Source organism: Cariama cristata, unplaced genomic scaffold, assembly GCF_000690535.1.
Source record: "Cariama cristata isolate BGI_N322 unplaced genomic scaffold, ASM69053v1 scaffold19029, whole genome shotgun sequence".
In the NCBI taxonomy this organism is placed as follows: Eukaryota; Metazoa; Chordata; class Aves; order Cariamiformes; family Cariamidae; genus Cariama; species Cariama cristata.
The window spans coordinates 39,620-57,280 of NW_009636565.1; the positions used below are offsets into that span (position 1 = coordinate 39,620).

At 36.1% G+C, this 17,661-nt stretch overlaps 1 protein-coding gene across 1 annotated transcript in view; it reads left to right on the top strand.

Moving 5' to 3' along the window:
- PARG (poly (ADP-ribose) glycohydrolase) overlaps positions 1 to 17,661 on the top strand; it is a 65,777-nt gene that overhangs the window by 36,712 nt on the left and 11,404 nt on the right. Inside the window, exons 9-13 of the mRNA XM_009707964.1 lie at positions 6,017 to 6,096; positions 8,589 to 8,649; positions 9,309 to 9,384; positions 11,713 to 11,860; positions 17,454 to 17,532. Coding sequence (XP_009706266.1) covers positions 6,017 to 6,096; positions 8,589 to 8,649; positions 9,309 to 9,384; positions 11,713 to 11,860; positions 17,454 to 17,532 — 444 coding nt within the window. The remainder of the gene's footprint in view (positions 1 to 6,016; positions 6,097 to 8,588; positions 8,650 to 9,308; positions 9,385 to 11,712; positions 11,861 to 17,453; positions 17,533 to 17,661) is intronic.

Here is a 17,661-nt window from a genome sequence, read left to right on the forward strand (position 1 = left end):
GAAACACTATATAATTCATTTCTCTTGGTAAGGGGAGTGTAAATAGTAGCAATGAAACACTTGTTGCACCTCCATTCTTCATGAAAAGTCCTTGACCAGTAACTGACTGGAATATCTTCCATCTTTTTTTATTGAAGCAAAGCTTTAGTGATGTAGTGCTCTAGTTTAAAAGTCAGATAAATATTTCTGTATGGGGGGAACCCCACCCAATACATAATCAGTTGAAACAACTTTCTCAGAAAATACTTCAGGCAAAGGATGCAGGTTATTAATGTAATTCCAGTTATTCCTATACGGTAGGCTGAATTGCTTTCATATATTTAGAGAGTGAAAGAGATTGTTCTGTATCCTGTGCAATCATGTGATAAGCACACGTAATTGTATACACATTCCAACTCTTATGTGATAGGGATCGCTCTCTGTGCACATTAATGCATACAGATTTTCTAGACGATAGATACACAAATATCTATAGGTAGTCCTTAATATGCGTGTGACTGAGGTTACCTTGAGCACAACTCAATAAAAATGTCAAATAATATTGTGACAGAACTCTTACTGAAACAAAGTGTTTTGATCAACTGTGCTTAGCATTGTAAATCAAAGCTTAAAAGCATACTTCATTACAAATATGATACTGTTTTCAAAAAAGGGAGAGTTATTTTTCTCTTCTGTTTGTGCAACTCCACCTTTTTTTTTTTTTATTCCCCCCTGCGGGGGAAAAAATTGCAGGAGAAAGATGGAAGATATGCTTCTTGTGTGCTCCCCAGTGCAACCAATGTAATCCTAAATGATGAGTTTATTGTGCCATTCAGCACTGTATTAGTTTTTCTTTAGGGTTCCATATATCAGTATGAAATTTTAGTAGTTCCCTTTAAGATTGCTAGCAATTGAGAATACTTAGCCTTTTAAGGAAGAGAGCCCTCAATCATATGGAGAGTAATACCCGTTTGAGAGTAACATACATAAGCATAGTATTTCCACCTCTACATCAGATAATCTTAGGCTTGAAATGCAACAAGATACAAAAAGATGCTTGGTCTATTCTTTTTGCAAGTGTTTTGTCATCCTATACATTAGACTAAAGCTCTGTTCAGTGATTACCTCTATTCTTGAGGTTGAAGGCAACGTCGGTTCAGTATTTTCATTTCTGCCTTAACTTTGCATCCTTCCCCCTGCTCAGTCCCTTTGAGTTAAATTCATCTATCCATACTACTCCCTTGTAAATCCTTCTTCCACTTTTATTGGTAGGAGAAAAATGAAGTTTAGTAAAATGTCTTGCACTTACTTAGATGCTATGTTATCTTTAGTGAGATCACACTAAAATTCTAGAAATAATACAAGTGTGTCTTCAACTATTAGAGGAAAAAAAAGCACTTTTTAGTGCCTGTGGTAGTTAAGAAAAAGCACACGTAGTTAATTGTGGGGACCATAAGTATAAAATTGTGTATTCATGTTTTTGCAAACAGCACACGTGAAATGCCATGGATTCATGAATGGGAAATATTCCTTGAAGTATGATCCATACTGTGAATTTTTTGCATATTGCTATAGTGTGGATGGATTTCTGAGTCTTATGATAGGTTATGATTTCAATGTAAAGACACGTTTATAGTCTTTGAAAAGAAACATTCAAAGGAAGCCCAGCCTGGGGATGGGAAGATACGGGCTGGGGATGGAAACACCGATACGAAATTATTTAACTAGGAGGTTAAACCACATGATTGTAATGGTTCCTTCTGCTTGTAAAAATTACTGGAGCCAGTTCTTCAAGTAACATCAAGGGATCAATTTAGCTCCTTGGAAATTAAATTTTACAGGTAAACTACTGTATTTTAATTTTACCTTAATCAGAAACAGTGTATTTTGGAACTGTTTACTTAAGCTGGTTCAACTTTTCCCCAGTAAACTATGTGCATGCCAAGGTCACTTTTGTGTAGCTCTTAATGTTATTAAATCATGTTGATGTTGCGTCATTGGCAATACATCCTTTGAAAGTACCTTGCAGATTTACCGCTTCCTCTGCACTCAAAGGACTTAAGAGCAGGTTCTTTAGAGCTTTTGGCTCCAGCTTTCTGAGGTGGAAATGTTGGTTGAAAATAATACAATTTTGAGTTCACAGGCAATGACACTGCAAAAAACAGAGTATTGATTGCACTTTTAAAATATTTTTTTCTACCATAAAATTTTAAGGAAATGCTAGTGCAAAAACAAATGCACACGTTTTTATACTATTTCAATAATTATTACAAACTGTTGTCTTGTAACTTTACTATATGCTTACAGACAGTTGTTGAGTAATTTTTAATTTTTTCTTACATTTTCCTAATAGCAGTTCTTATTTTTAATATTTTATTTCTCATATATAGGATTTCTCTTCAGAACAATTGAATTAAGTGTCTGAATATTTGCTAGGAAAGAGTTTTCATTTAGCCACAATGACTTTAACAATCTACTTTGTGTTTATGACATTGCTCACACGTTTACTTTCTTATGTTTTTAAATATCTGACCTCGATCCTTTGAATACTTAAGCGTATCTCTGTAGAAGTCTTTTATTTGATTAACATTGCCATACTCTGGCTTGAAAGCCAGAGAGCCAGAGATAAATTTGCAGCTGTGTTTGGTGATCAGGCCTGCAAGCTTTCTTAGCTCCTATATCTGCTAAATTGAAGTTAGCTGCATGGCAATGGGAACATCTTGTACAAAGCAAAACAGCTTACATATGCAGTTGCCAGTAATATTTCAATTACTTCAACTGAAAGTGGGCTTGCAGTGCTTTGCATTTGATGTACAGTGCACTTCATTTGGATGAGTTCTTTAATTGGAATTAATGGGTTTTGGCCTTGAGTTCTTCTGTCAGGAAATTGATTATGTGGTTTCTACTTACATTTTTGGGTGGGTTTTTTTTAGTAGGATCTGTGTCTCAGAGCTTGAAGAGATTTTTATTTAATATCTTATTGATGCCCTCATCTGGCTTTTTTCTTTAAAATAAAGGTATTTGCTTCAGAAATAAAATGACTTATGTTGCCTAATTGATCATTTCAGAAGTAACATTCAAGGTTAAAACATTCATAACTCTGCCATGTTATATCCTCACTTAAATTAATGAGGCAGGTCCGGGCCATTCTCAATTGTTGTAAATATCACTTGCTTTTACTGTTGCGTTCACAAAGATGGCCGGTTACTTTGTGCTGCGCTTATGAAAGTTTGGCTGCCTGTGTGTATTGGAGGGGGATGCATGTTGGTTTTTCTCTTGTGCTTTTCTTCTGACTTTAGTATGGCTTCATGGAAGTCTTCAGAATCGTTGATGTCATTGTGATGTGATTTCTGTGGAAATTTAAAAGCACATATGAAGCAATCAAATTCAACTGAATGAATATCAATAACTTTAAATAATTAGATACTATGAGGGTTTCAGGCTAATTTGTAGCCCATTAAAATCTGTGGGGATTTTTCCACTGGTCTGATTGGCCTTTAAAACAAATTCCTAATGTTGTAAAACACTTTTGCTTGAAATAGCAGAAGACAAGAGTTCCTTGGTCTGGTTATATGAAAATATGCAAGTAATATACTAGGGTTTTGTATTTTGCAAACATATATATAATAAAAAGTATGTTTGCAGATAACCATCTTCAGTTTGCCACTGACTCACTATAAAGGTAAATTCTAGACACATGAAATATGAAGTAAATCCAAGCATATTAATCTAAGACATGGTGCCTTCAACCTGCCATAAATGGCTATCCTTTTATGAGTGCGTTCTGTTTTGGACAAACATCATTTGTGGTGGATTCAGTCCTAAAACGTGTGTGCAGCACTGGTGTTACCCGCTTTTCGTTTTAATAAATAAATAATTTTTACAATTTTAATTTTCTGTATTTAACGGTGGATTTTCAAAGAGAAAGTACAATTTATGTTATGTCATGTCGAAGAAAAGCAAATACTGTGAGGAGGAGAAGGGGGGTGGTGAGAGCTTTTGGGCTAACTGCTATAAAAGATCTGATGCATGTAGTTACTGGATGCATATAGCTACTAGGTCAAAATATGAATAATTTTGAATGCCACAGTATTCTTCTATCCCCACTGTATGGAGTATCCCTCTACAGCAAGGGATGCCTGTGTCAGAACCCAGAGCTTTTCAAATTCTTCTGTGATGCCCTGTGGTTTTTACCCAGCCATATAAGGCTAGAAAAGAAATACAGATACCTCTTCTCATTATTGTAATTATAGATGGTGTTTTGTGAACACCAAATGCTGTAAATGAGATTTTTTTTCAGAAGCAAATCAGCATTACTCTAGCTTTGATCCTAGAGGAGAAAGAAGAGAGGTAGTTATCACAGGTTTTAACAAGAAAAAAGACAGGCCAATGCTGAACACTTCAGATTTAAAAAAATATTTGGTTGAAATTCCCTACTTGACAGAGTGACTGCATTTTGGTGAGTAATTGTAATGGATGAAACCAAGTTCATCTGCCTTGGCATTGCCTTTTAGCTTGATCTGATGTATTTCAGGCATAGTTTCTCCAGTTCTGGACTTCTCCTGCCCAGTCTGCTAGTTATGCCAAATCATGTATCACCTTTGTGACAGGAAGAACTCTCTCCTCAGAGTTTGCAACATAAGCAAGATTTCAATTTGATGTAAAGAGGGAAAAAATGAGTAAAGGCATGATTGGGCTAATAGATAAATTAACCAGTTTAAAGGATTCATACCAAATGAGATTTCCAGATAAAAGGTCAGAGATAATTTATGCATTTAGGCAAGACCTACACCACCACCCCCAACTTTTTCTTTTATGAACCCCTTATTAGTTGTGCAAGCACAACCCATAGATAGAACTTGCATATTGGCCTATTTTAAAATAGACTGTATGAGTCTGGAGTTTGCCTTCTTAAAATCCTGATTAATTATTCAAAGAATAAAAAATGTTTTCATAAAACCTTTTTAACCTTTTTAAAATTACCTTCTGTGACTTAATATAGATTTTAGATTAAATGGATCTCTCCAGCATGTATACTTTATAAGAATTTTTAAATACTGAAAAAATCTAGTTCACTTCACTACTGAAAGCTAAATTCACCTGACAGCTTTCGGGTTTTAAAGGCAGGTTGTCATTCCAGTACATGGAAACAAATGAATAATGTTGTGTCATTCCTTTACTTAGACTGTTTATTGGGGGGGAACCTTACATCCTCAGGGCTTTCACTGTATCAGACAGCTTTTAGTGAACTTCCTACTCAAAGGATGTTATTTCTGAAGTCGCCGCTGTTCTTCCTTCCAGATAAATTCCATTATGTGTTGCCAATAACAATGCCCTGTCACTTTATTGGAAGTGAAATTAAGTAATGCGTGTTCAAGTTGCTGGAAGACAGATGATGCAGTAAAAGTATTTCAGCTAACCTTAAAAGAATACATTCACTTAATGGCTAAAAATAGGATGCTTCTTTTTAATGCTTAGGTTTTTACGAATTAATGTTAGAATGGCAGTAGTAGCCCAGTGGATGAAACCATTTCTGTTGCGGGTAGGTTGTTTGGAAACGCTGTTGGTGCAGTGCAACTCTTGAAAGCAATATGCTTGCATTGATTCTTTTCTGCAACTCACTGAGCTGAAAGTAGGGTAAGACATTTGGATCTTGGAGTACTCAACATACATGTTTTCATACCTCCGTCACTTCTTTTAATCCAAGCCAGTCTGTTGCAAATAGAACTAGTAGCTTTCCTGGATGTTCATATTGAAGTTACATTTTTTGATATTACAAAATCAGTATGAGTGAGATAGGCATTCACTTAGCATCTTCATCAGAAATTTAGCAAGTAAATGAACTTGTTAATTCTAAAGACCCGTGTTACAGAGGGGCTGTCTAGAGAGTTCTTTCCGCAGTACAGTATTTAAATGCAAGGCTAATCGAAATACGTGTAGAAGAGTTAAAAAATCAAATCATAATTAGTAAGTAACCTAATTACTATGCACTATCTTCCTGAAATCTAATTAATTGCTTCTATTTCTTGTTTTTCAGATTGTTTGAAGGAAGGTCACCAAGGAAGCCTGAGAAACTTAAGACCCTTTTCTGCTATTTTAGGAGAGTCACAGAAAAAAGTATATCCTTTATTCTTTTTTTGAGCTACAAAGCAGATACATGAAAAATTTAATCCCATTAAATTAAAAAATGGCTATGCAGCATTATGATAGAAGTGTGTAACAAAAGCCAGCTTGCTAAGTACATTGATATTCATATTAATGTCAATTCTTCTCATATAGATGATGTATGCAATTAAATTTTTTGCACGGAGCTTACTCTGTTTTCTTTTTTCTGAGATCTGTATATATGGGGGTTCTGTAAAATATAGAGAGATATTTTTCACCCTCCTTTTTTATATACTTTTTTTTAAAGAGTATGTGTGTTTATAAATGTGTATATGTGTATATATATAAACATACATATGTATAATGTTTGTAATATATGCGGCTACTTGCTGCACCACATCAGAGTGAGAATGTAGAGGGAACATAGCACCATACGTAGTCATTAAAATCACAGGCTTAAAGACTCTGAATCAAGCTTCAGATTTCCTGCGGTATGTACATTTAGTCCTTTGGCTGAAATGTTTGGAGTTCTGAGGGATTTTACCCTACTTGTGTTGATAGTTCAGGTTTTTCTGGTTTGTTCTCCCTTATTTCTGGTTTCTTCTCTATTGTGAAGTTTACCCAGTTTAAAGAAAACAAGTGATAGCAAGACATGAGATATCCCCATCTCTTTTAGAAGTTAGTGCAATATTTTCCTTAGTGTGCATAGACAGATCTTCTGTTGTTACCATGAATTTGAACATGTACTTAAGCTTTCAATAATAGATTTCTTTTTGTGAGAACTGTATCAGAGCTTATATATTGTATTTTGGGGGCAAAAGAGATTTTACTGGAGTAGCACACATCACATCTGCAGGAATATCCTTATTATAGTATTGTTTTAAAGAACTTTTTCTTTACATGTCATTATTTCACTATTGGCTTCATTTTCTCTCAGAAGGGTTTGTTTTAAAAGAAAGATAGCTTTAAGCTATCAAATATAAAAATCCTTTTCTTGGTTCAAACCGTCTTCAGTTCCTCATTTTAATTCACCACAAATTAAATGCAGCTACATCCTGTTTCAGCTGTCAAACTTTCAACAATGTCAATAGAACTAAATCTCTGAGGTAAAAAGTGAGTTGTGATCTATGTGTGGGACTGAGAAGAGATATAGTATGCTAGCTTTTTTTTTTTTCCATACTTGAGTAACAATGTTTTCATGCAAACCAAATCCTGAATTTATGCAGCTGTCCCTGACCCCCTGTGCATATGAAATCTGTTGGGAACATACTTTATGAAACTACCATATTAGATTTCTTAATGTTACAACTTTAATATTTAATGAGATTCTTGAGTGCTCTTTTCTTGAATTAAAAATTCCTATCATACCTTTAAAAGACCCCATTTCTTGTTCTTATTTGTCCAAGGAATTAGTAAGACTCAAGTAACTTAGCTCTATAAATTACTGTAATAATTTTGCAACTCTTTCTATTGTAAATGGTAATTGAATTCCTTATAAAAGAACACAGCAGAGACTGTATCAGCTGAAGACTTTGTGCTAAAAAGTTGAATGCTGAATTTGTAAAATATCACCACTGATAAGAGTTCCCTTGTGGAAAAGCACTTGATTACTGAAAGCTGTGCACTCTTTTTTAAGAGCAAGCAACCCTTTTTTTCCCTAAACCCCTCTAATTTTGAAGAAAGCCATAGGATTATTTAAGGCTTTTGGAAGGGTATATTTGTGCTTTACGTACTGTTTTGAATGTTTTTCACAAGCCAGCACATTAGATTTACTGGAATAAAGAAATGAGTCTCAAATGAAGTTTTTATTAGGATGACATCACCTAATAAAAGGTTGATATTTTCTTTCTGTTGCAAAACTGAACTTTTTTGAGTAAAATAAGGAGTGAAGATGATACTGCATCCTTCCTGCAATGAGCAATGGCTCCTCTTTTTCTCTTGAGGGCAGGAGTCTTTTTCTCAGTTGAAATACAGTGAATTTCACTGTCATCCTGGCAGGGCTGAAAATGGCTTGATTTGGAATCCACTAACACTACATTTTTATTGACATAGTAGGACTTTCTTGGAAATATAAGCTGCTGCTTCATCCATCCGTAGGTTGAGTACTCTGTGTGTTGCCTGTTGACACTGAACAGTAGTCACCTCTAAAGGTTTTTTTCTAAGTGGCAGCACATTTTACTTTAACTGCCAAGTCTTTCTAGAAGTGTTTACAATTTCAGTGAACATCACTTAAGAAATAGTTTTTCCTTGATCTGTAGAAAGAAAAATACTCAAACTCCAAAGGGAGAAGAGAAGTGAATATTTTGGTCTTCATGCTACTTGTTTTCAATTTGAGCACGGGCTGTCAGGGGAAGATTCAAAGCTGCTCTTGAGGAAAGTTAAGCTCTTGTGTTTCTGCCAAGAATGATGTTTGTTGTAATTTTAAAAGCTTACCACTTAAGGTAATCTAAGGACCAAAGCTCTAGCAGTTAATACGTTTTCCTCTGGGGTTGGTTTGCCTGTAGAACCTACGGGATTGGTGACGTTTACAAGGCAGTGTCTCCAGGAGTTTCCAGACTGGGAAAGGTAAGTGAAATCATCCTGTTAATGTAAGAAATTTCTTAAATCAATGATAACTGAATCCCATTCATATGGAATTGATTCGGGCCTGGAAGTACTACAGAGAAAAACGTTTGCTATGGATTGTTATGGAGAGAAGTACAGAGGAAGTGAGTGAACTCCCCAAGTAGTTTGAGTGGCCAGAGTTTGTTGTTTGTTTGCCTGTGAGCCAATGAGTATTAAGTGAATTTTTAAAACAATAGCACATCTTTGGTGCTCTTGCTTGAGTGGGGAAAAAAAGAGAAGAATTACTTGATTTCAGAAATTACAGGAAATATAATGAAGTATGGGTGATAACTAGCATGGAAACACAAGTATTGCAGCTTTCTTACTGGTTAGCAAGTTAAAGTGGGACAAACATGTGAAAAGTGTAGAACTTCAGTTTCACATTTGGGGTTTTATGGTGATAGAGGTGGAGAAACTGAAAATCGACTATGTTAAACCTTTACAAATTGTTTCTGAAAGGCAAATGCATTTTCTGTAATCCATCAGGTTTTTTTTTAAACCACCTTATGTTTAAGGTATGTAAGTAGTTTGGGTTTGGATGGGTTTTCTTTTAAAATGGATGTCTTTGTGTGGAGATTTTGCGATCATCCTTTCTGTACAATATTTTTCCTCAATGATAGATCTCAGAAGAAACTGTCTAGATTGCATGTCACCTATGAAGGCACCATTGAAAGCAATGGACAAGGTATGCTACAGGTAAGTGCATATAACAGTAAATGTGGCTTTATGTCATGTTTCTGTCATACTTTTATGGTCTGCCAGCTTAACGAAGTTATTTGTTTATCCTCAATTGGCTTAAATGACAAGGTGTTATGCAGTGTAAAAGAAATGTTAAAATTAATTCTATGGGCAGTCTTAGTACTGTCAATGTTCCCCAGCTCATCTAGGTTTGCACATGTACCCACGACAAAAAGAGCTGACAGAAATCACAAGTCTTGGACAGCTTCAGGTCTTTTAGTTCAAACCAGGATCAAAGATTGACAAGATAAAAGTTTCGGTATGTGATCTTGATGAGTTGTCAAGGGTTTCAGTTTATTTTTTAAAAATTATTCCTGTGCCCCAGACAGTGACCAGGTCAGTGGTTCAGGAGACATTCTTGCTGCTGCCAGCACCACTGTTTCAGTCTGGGAGGCAGTCAGCAAAAGAAATTCATAAAGAGGATGTCCTGTCCCTATCTATAGAAAGGAACACATTTGAGTTTTCAAAATAGTTGTTTGTTTTTTGCTTTGCTTTTTAAAAAAAAAAAAAGTCTACCTTCTAGACTTCGTTTACCAAAAAAAAAGTTAGAACTTCTTTAGCCAGGAACAAGTGCTGCAAAGGAAAAGGAGGAGACAGAGTAGGAGGACTTTTTTCTGTGATGCTTTTTGCTCAAACTTTAAAATGTCTTATGCCTTTATGAAACTTGAGCACTCAAATGTGTATTGAAATTATTAAGAACTCAGCAACTGCTCAATAATAACCATTTTTCTGCTGTCTCTATTCAACTATACCATAATCTCAGAGGTGAAGAGGTTGAGTTTTGCCTTTTCATGTACTGTTTCTGTTGCACTCTGTAAAAGTGAGTATTGCCTAGGATGTGACATTTTTTCCTCCTGGGCATTTCAAGTCTTATCAAACAAAATATCTATGCTCAGATGAAGAACTCTGGCTCCAGGAAGAAGCAGGATGACCAAGGCCAGACAATGCACAAGTCCACAGTGACCCCAGCCTCAGCGGGAAGGGTCACTGGCTGGGACAAGCAGAGCAGGGATGGTGACAATAACAGTTTCTACTGACAGGCTGGTGGTCATCAGACAAAGGCAAGGTGATAAGTCAGGTCACCAAGATCAATCTTAGAGGTCCAGTCAGCAAGTGGGCATCAGCAGAGAACAGGGCTGGGCATGGACCCATACATGATGTATCTCAGGTGACGTCCAGGACATGGGTGTATGCTTGTAGGGGGACCATGTGTTGGGGGCAAGGATGGGGGCCCAAGGTGAGGCTACTCAGCACAGTTAAAGTGCGTTTGGGGCCCTGACGCACTGAACATTTGGGTAGTTTTCATGTTACTTTTTTGTATCATAATCAAGTTCAGCAAATCTTAAACAACTGGAGTGTGTTGATATTTCCAGGATAGACTTCAGGAATGCTTGCTGTTGTAGTGGTTGGCTCTTCGTCTGCTTTAGACTTGACTCTGACTCCTGGATCAGTTTGTAATCTACACAGATGTTCATGTCACTCCAGCAACTTTTGTTCCTCTCCTGTAAAAGTGCTCTCATCAGCTATCCAAATAAAAATCAATAAGAAACTAATAGCATTTGAAAGATGAAGTGACTTTTTAAAATTATAAATTTATATGGGCAGTTAATTTGCATAAATAGTAATCACTTTTTTGAATAAACAAAATCCTTTTAAAACTGTTGTCTATATAAAAATGTAATTTGCAAAATATATATTGTCACAGCAAAAAATAGAGTCCAGAGCTTCTCTGTTTCAAGCAAAAACCTTAATGATCAAAATTACTTACCTTGTTCAAGTGCATTTCAAGGAGAATTCATAAGAGACTTTTAGGTACAGAACAACTGGTACAGGGGTAATGCTAATCTAAAAATGCTTCAGTGTGGACAGCTGGGGCAGAATGCTTATTAAAAGACAACTTAATAATTCTTCAGTGTCTATAAAATGCCAAAAGAATACTGTAATTTGCTGTTTTCATCTTTCACATTTACTGAAAAGTGTGTTATTCTTAAATATGTGCTCTTCAAAAAAATTCACAAAACTTGGATTCAGAGCATTTGAGATGCTAAACTTTATTTTGCTGTGTAATATCTCACTTGTCTTAAGTTTTCTGAGAAGTGGAAAGGAAAAAAAAAGAGCTTGATTAACAACATGCTCTTCTCTGTCCTGCCACTTGTATTTTTAAGTGATAGCAGCAGATTTCAACAGAATTATTTAAACTTGTACAGGACTTTATTTACCTTGGGAAATGAAAGGATCTTATGCTATTTGCCTATCTCATAATCCTCCTGAATATGTTTTTGTTAGGTTGATTTTGCAAACCGTTTTGTTGGAGGTGGTGTGACTGGGGCAGGACTAGTACAAGAAGAAATTCGTTTCTTAATCAACCCAGAACTGATTGTATCGAGACTCATCACAGAAGTCTTGGATCACAATGAATGTCTTATCATCACAGGTTAGTCTTTGTAGAAAATGATTCACATCTTGTTCTGGTTTTATGTATAGAAGATATATTTCAAGTTCAAGTTTAGTATGTTTAAATGTTGTATGCTTAAAAAAAAAAAAAAGAAAAAAAAAGTAGTCAATACTCATTTGACAAAGACCTTCCTTCTTCACCACACCTCTTAAGACCATAGAGCTGCTGTTCCAATAGATGTTTTGTAAAGGAAACAACAAAAAAGTGACACCAAGCAGACTGAACTTGTGTTACCCTATGTAAATGTGTTTGAGGACTCAGTTTTCTTTAGGCCTAGCTAAAGAATACTGTTGGGCGTACAGGTAAAAGCCACAATTACCAGCTATTAGCTGATCCCAGCTATTAGGTAATGCTTGTTATGTTAAAGCAGGGTTGGTTTTTTTGTTGTTGTTCCTGTCTGGAATTTCTAACATCTGATGTGATCAGTGGGATTGAAAACTCTGAGAAGAGGAACTGCCTTCTGGCTACCAAAAAGGGGAGGAAGTGGAGGAGGAGAAAAATCAGCATCCATTAAAAAGGGTAGAAAGTCAGGAAATGTCTCTTAAGGATTTTGATCTTGTAAGTTACAAACGTGTTTGTTACTTGTAAGTTAGTTACAGGTTTATAATTACAATGTCAAAAACTGCATCTCCAGTATGTTGTTGAGGGGCTGTGTATGGAGATGCACTGTCTGGTGCTTCAAAAGTGGTTTTCCTTTTGTTTCCACCACTATCATAGAACTTGGAATATTTTATTATCCACTGGATCGAAACAATTAGCATCAAAACACCAAACGTCACTATTAAGAACTGCAGAGGCCCAGGTCATGCTGTGCGTGTCTTGGTTCTATACATGGGCACACAGCATTCTTCGTGACTGAAAAATAAAGTGATGCTATAATTTTTTTTTATTTACTCTAAAGAACAGCTATGAAGAAAAAATATTTGATCAGAGAGATCCTCTGGGCAAATATTGTAATAGGTTGTTTATATTCCCTATTTTTCAGTCTGCTGTAGTAAAAATGTTGGTTTTAGTTACCTGAGCTGCCTCAACAGTCAGGAATTTGTACAGGAATTAGAATACATTTCTTGGAAAAGTCGTTCCAAAGCACTATTTTCTCTCATATGCATGCACAGTAGAAATTTGAGCTTAGATCTTGCAAATCTTACTCTGTACTGAGCTATTGATTGTCCTGGGCAGAGCATCTTTTGTTTTAAGTCTTATACTTGGTAATCTTTTTGAGACAGTGTTTTGTTTTGTTTTTCCACCCTGTCAAAATTAATGCCTTTTCTGTGAAAACTTTTTGATAAATTGGCTTTTGCGATTATCTTTTTAAAAAATGAGTTGGAAAATTCTTGGCCATCGCTCATTTCTATTGTGCATTTGGATATGATACTATAACAAGATTAACATATTGAAGTACTGTCTTCTGGATGAGGGTCTTCTGGGGAGGGTGAAAACAAAGCGCAGCTATCAGTCTGTGTAGTAACTGATTGGGGGAAAACACTAAATGAGTGTTTTGAAAGACCTTCTGTTCCCCTGCAAAAATTGTGATGTGGCGTGAACAAATAAAGGTGAGGATGTTTTTTCACTGCGGCAATATTCCTTTAGTTTTCTTGAGTACTTTATAGTGTTTTGCAATTAATATTTGTGATATGGTGGTGTTCTCTAGTGGAAGTGACTATTCCATCATTTTCATTTCATCCCTGGAGCTCTTCCACTTCGGTTCTTAGCCAAGTCTCCACTGCATGTCACAATCCTCTTGATAAATTACATTCTTTGATGAATCTTGACTTGGCGGCCTAATGGGTAGAACTGTGTAGCTTAAATTTGCAGAAGACTGAGAAATTGGAGAGAAATTAAATTTGTTGTGATTGCACAGTATCTGGTTAGGATCACTGCTGTAATGAATATGGAACTGGTCATGCAAACAGTCAAGTTCTTCAACACAGACATCTACCTACAGAAATGTCAGCAGCAATGCCAAAGATTCCTACAGCTGCATTTCTGGTAGAGCTGTGAATAAGTGTCAGTGGTTTTTGTTAAGGTTTTTTTCTCCACAGCCCCCCCCTCCCCCTTTGAGTTCATGTATACTTGGGCAGCATTAAGAGCAGAGGAAGCTGTGTTCCATGTTTGCTTTAAATCTACAGATTGAACAATGGCCAGTCCTGACCGCATCTTAGTGATGCGTTTTCAGAGACTTCTAAGCACATTACCCATGCAGTAAATGAGATCAGATAATTGGTTCAGCTGAAAATTTACTCAGAGGGGAAAAATTGTTTTTCAGTTGGATTTCATGCCACTGTCTGGAGAGACAGAAGACTAATGGTGGCGCAAGATAAGGATCAGAATAACTGATTGAAAGGGAGAAAAGGACCTTCCCCTCAATTTTGGCAGTAAATGTGTGTTCCTATTGGTGACTACAAAACTATACTCTTGTGCTTTTCACGTATACTCCTTTTTATTCAATGCCAGTGGTACTGCCTCTTCAGAGGTATAATTTCTAGCTCAAAAGAAACACTAGAGGGGTAGTGTGGTGGGGTTTTTCCCAGTCCCTGGGAACTTTGTAATGCCATACAGATCACATGCAAATGAAAAGCTACACTATGGAGCCTCAGAAAAGTTTGTTTGTTTTTCTAGAAATAATTGCAACTCTTCCTAGATGGATGAGGTCCCATAAGGACTAACACTTGGCAATTTCACTGTTTGTCTGATACTGTAACTATTACAAGTTTCACAGAGAATGTATTTTTGAATGATACTTGTATATACTTTTTTTGACTTTAGGTAGGCTTTTGTAGGTTTTGCAGCTTGTTTTTAAAGTTCTGATGGAACTGTGCTATTTTGCTGTATCTGTGGCTTGACTATTTTTTGCCCCTCCCTTTTTTTTTCCCTAATGGGAAGGAAAAAGCTTCACCAGAATCATTAGCATATTCAATTTATCCCATACTGCTTCTGTCCTCCCAGCAACAGCAGTTTGTATCCCAGTAGTTCACAGGCAAAAGTGCTGCCCGTTGAATAACCATTTTTGTCTGACAAATTTCCAGAACCTCACTTACGAAAACCTATTGATTTTCATTAACTTTGGGTTTCTGGGACATGAGTTTAGTGGTTTTGTGATTTCTTTGAGTTTCTCTGTTATTTATTTGAATTTTTTTTTTTAATATGTGTATTTTGTTGTTTGTTTCCTGGTGCTTTTGTCATCAGACACTGCACTTCCATTAAAAACTAATTAAAACAACGAACCTTGAAAAAGTCAGCTTACTACTTGTAACAGGATAGATTAAATGACAGTTAAATATCTTGATAACCTAGTCTTTTCTTTCCACATGCTAGACACCAAAGGAAATGCTTCCTTTTCAAAGTTAGAAGTTTTGCTAGGTTGTCCCCTAAAGAGAGCCCTCCGAAAAGCCACATATCTCCCTTGTCTGTCTTTTCTTACTATTTGCTCAGACACTTTTCCCAAGCATAGCAGTAAAACTGAATTTTACCTATGTCAGGAAAAGTCTTACTAAAGGTTGATAGCCTACAATTTGATTAGAAGGCTGACTTCTGAATATTTAAGCTGCTCACAGTTGTCTTCTGTACGAGGGCATGGATGTGTATGAATATATAGGCATATTCTGCCATCACAATTTTGGGGACTTTGGTTTTGTAACAAGAAGTGAAGTCTTGGTGAGGAATCGTTTACCATCCCACTCATTTTGCATAGCAACTTTTCAAAATAGCCTTCAGTGCCCTTGGTATGGTAATCGTCTAGACAAATCTAAATAAATGATGAGTGGATAACAGGGCAGATAAGTTAAAGCAGCACTGATAAGTCTTTTTAGTTAAAATTAATTTGGGTAAATGGGGAAAAATGTCTTGAACTATATGCATCATTTTACACAGTTTTTAACACCTTGTGTTTTCTATGCTTGAGACTACTGACAGCAAGCATTCAAATTCTCTTGTCAGATGAGGTTGAAGGTGAATAGTCTTATGTTACTGATTGTCCAACTTTTATTTTTATTTAGAGGCTGAAAAACTTTGAGATTAAATATAAACATTTGTATTCTCAGAGTATCACCAATCTGTGCAATAGTTAGGCATTACTCTTGTCTTAGTAATCAGATGTTCTGTGCTGTCAACTTACATGTCTTTCTAAAACTTATTTTTCTGTTATATTTATAGGCATAGCTGGTGTCAGTGTTTAGTTAAAGGGTTTCTTAACAGTTCTGTTCTTACTCTTATTGTTTATAACTTGTGTCAAACTGTACCTATATGAGCTGAAAACTTCCAAACAAGGTATTCTTTTCAGTCTCCTACTTTTGAATTCAGCTGTTGTGAGCTCAACACAGGGGGAAAAGTTGTGATTTTGCTGTGGTGTTACTTTAGGAGTATTTCTTTGAAGCATTTGTGCATCCCCAGGTTTTGAAGCAAGGTCCTGAAGTTTGGTAAAATGAGGTGAAAGGCAGCTTTTTAGAAAGGTCATGATCCTTACTCTCAGTTAAAATGCTCTCCTCCTTAGTCTTGGGATAAAACTTTGAAAACAAGTTGGCTTAGCAGAGCATTATAGCTAAAATTACAGAAGATCTTAATGAGCTACTTTATTACAGCCCTTAATACTTGCCAAGATACCCTGCTGGACTTTTTCACAGAGCAGCCAAGTGTGTTCCAGACCAGGGATTTTTGGGTCCTCAAACTTTTACAGAAGTGGCTTCTTGGTACTGACCACTGCAGCTGAGAGCAGTGGCCTTTTGGTCCCTTCAGTGCCATTAATTGCTGTGATATCTGAGAATTCATGTTAGGAACCATAGTGCAGAAATCATGCTGAAGAAATGTAAACCAAAATGGTAACAAGGGAAAATTGAGCAATGAGACTAGGAAGCTTAACAGTCCTACCTATCGTTATGAAAGGTTGCCCTCAAGACTGTAGGACAACAAACTGGGCAATACTGGAGTGTTGGAAATCTGCTTGGTTTCTGACCATCAGGGTTTTCTTTGGCTTTATGGACCTTAATTTTGTTACAGAAATAAAACTTGTTAGAAAAATAAAATATATAAACATTATAGATTGCCACAGACACTTTTGAATCTCTTCATATTTTTCTTCTCATGTTTCCTAAACTGTCAGCCCGGATGTTTGCTAAATTGTGATGAAGTAGGGTTGCCATGTTTTCAATAGCGGAGCGACTATTTTATCATCGTGTTTACAGGTAATAACCTCAAAGAAGAAAAAAGCAAATGCTGGTGATACGAAGTCTTTGCTAACCAGATATTAGCCAGCAAAATTTTAAAGGTGACAGGCAGTTTATTGAGAAGGTATTGAACTTGAGAGTGGCAAAGTTGAAAGCTATTTTCTTGTTATAAACTGGACAGCGTAGATAGATCTGCACTTGTAATGTTCTATGGTGGATGCTACACATCTGTGAAAAAGAAGCTTCTACTGGTTACAAGATCTTGTATTCTTGGTGCAGATAAGAATCTCTGTTTTCCACTGCTTCTGAGAGCTGCATGTTCATTTGGAGAAGCAGCGATTCCCATGAAAGATTTGCCAAGTGAAAAAATATGTACGTATTTTGTATGTAATAGGGAAAATAATTTGTTTCAGGTACTGAGCAGTACAGTGAGTATACAGGCTATGCAGAAACTTACCGGTGGGCAAGAAGCCATGAAGATAAGACCCCAAGGTAAAGTTCCACATAATTATTTCAAGTTAAGGAATAAATAAATGTTATAAATTTGAAAACTTGGTGCTTTAAGTATTTCCTAGCATTTGCCTTAATAGAGAATTTGGCTGTTTGATCCTGCTCTCTTCA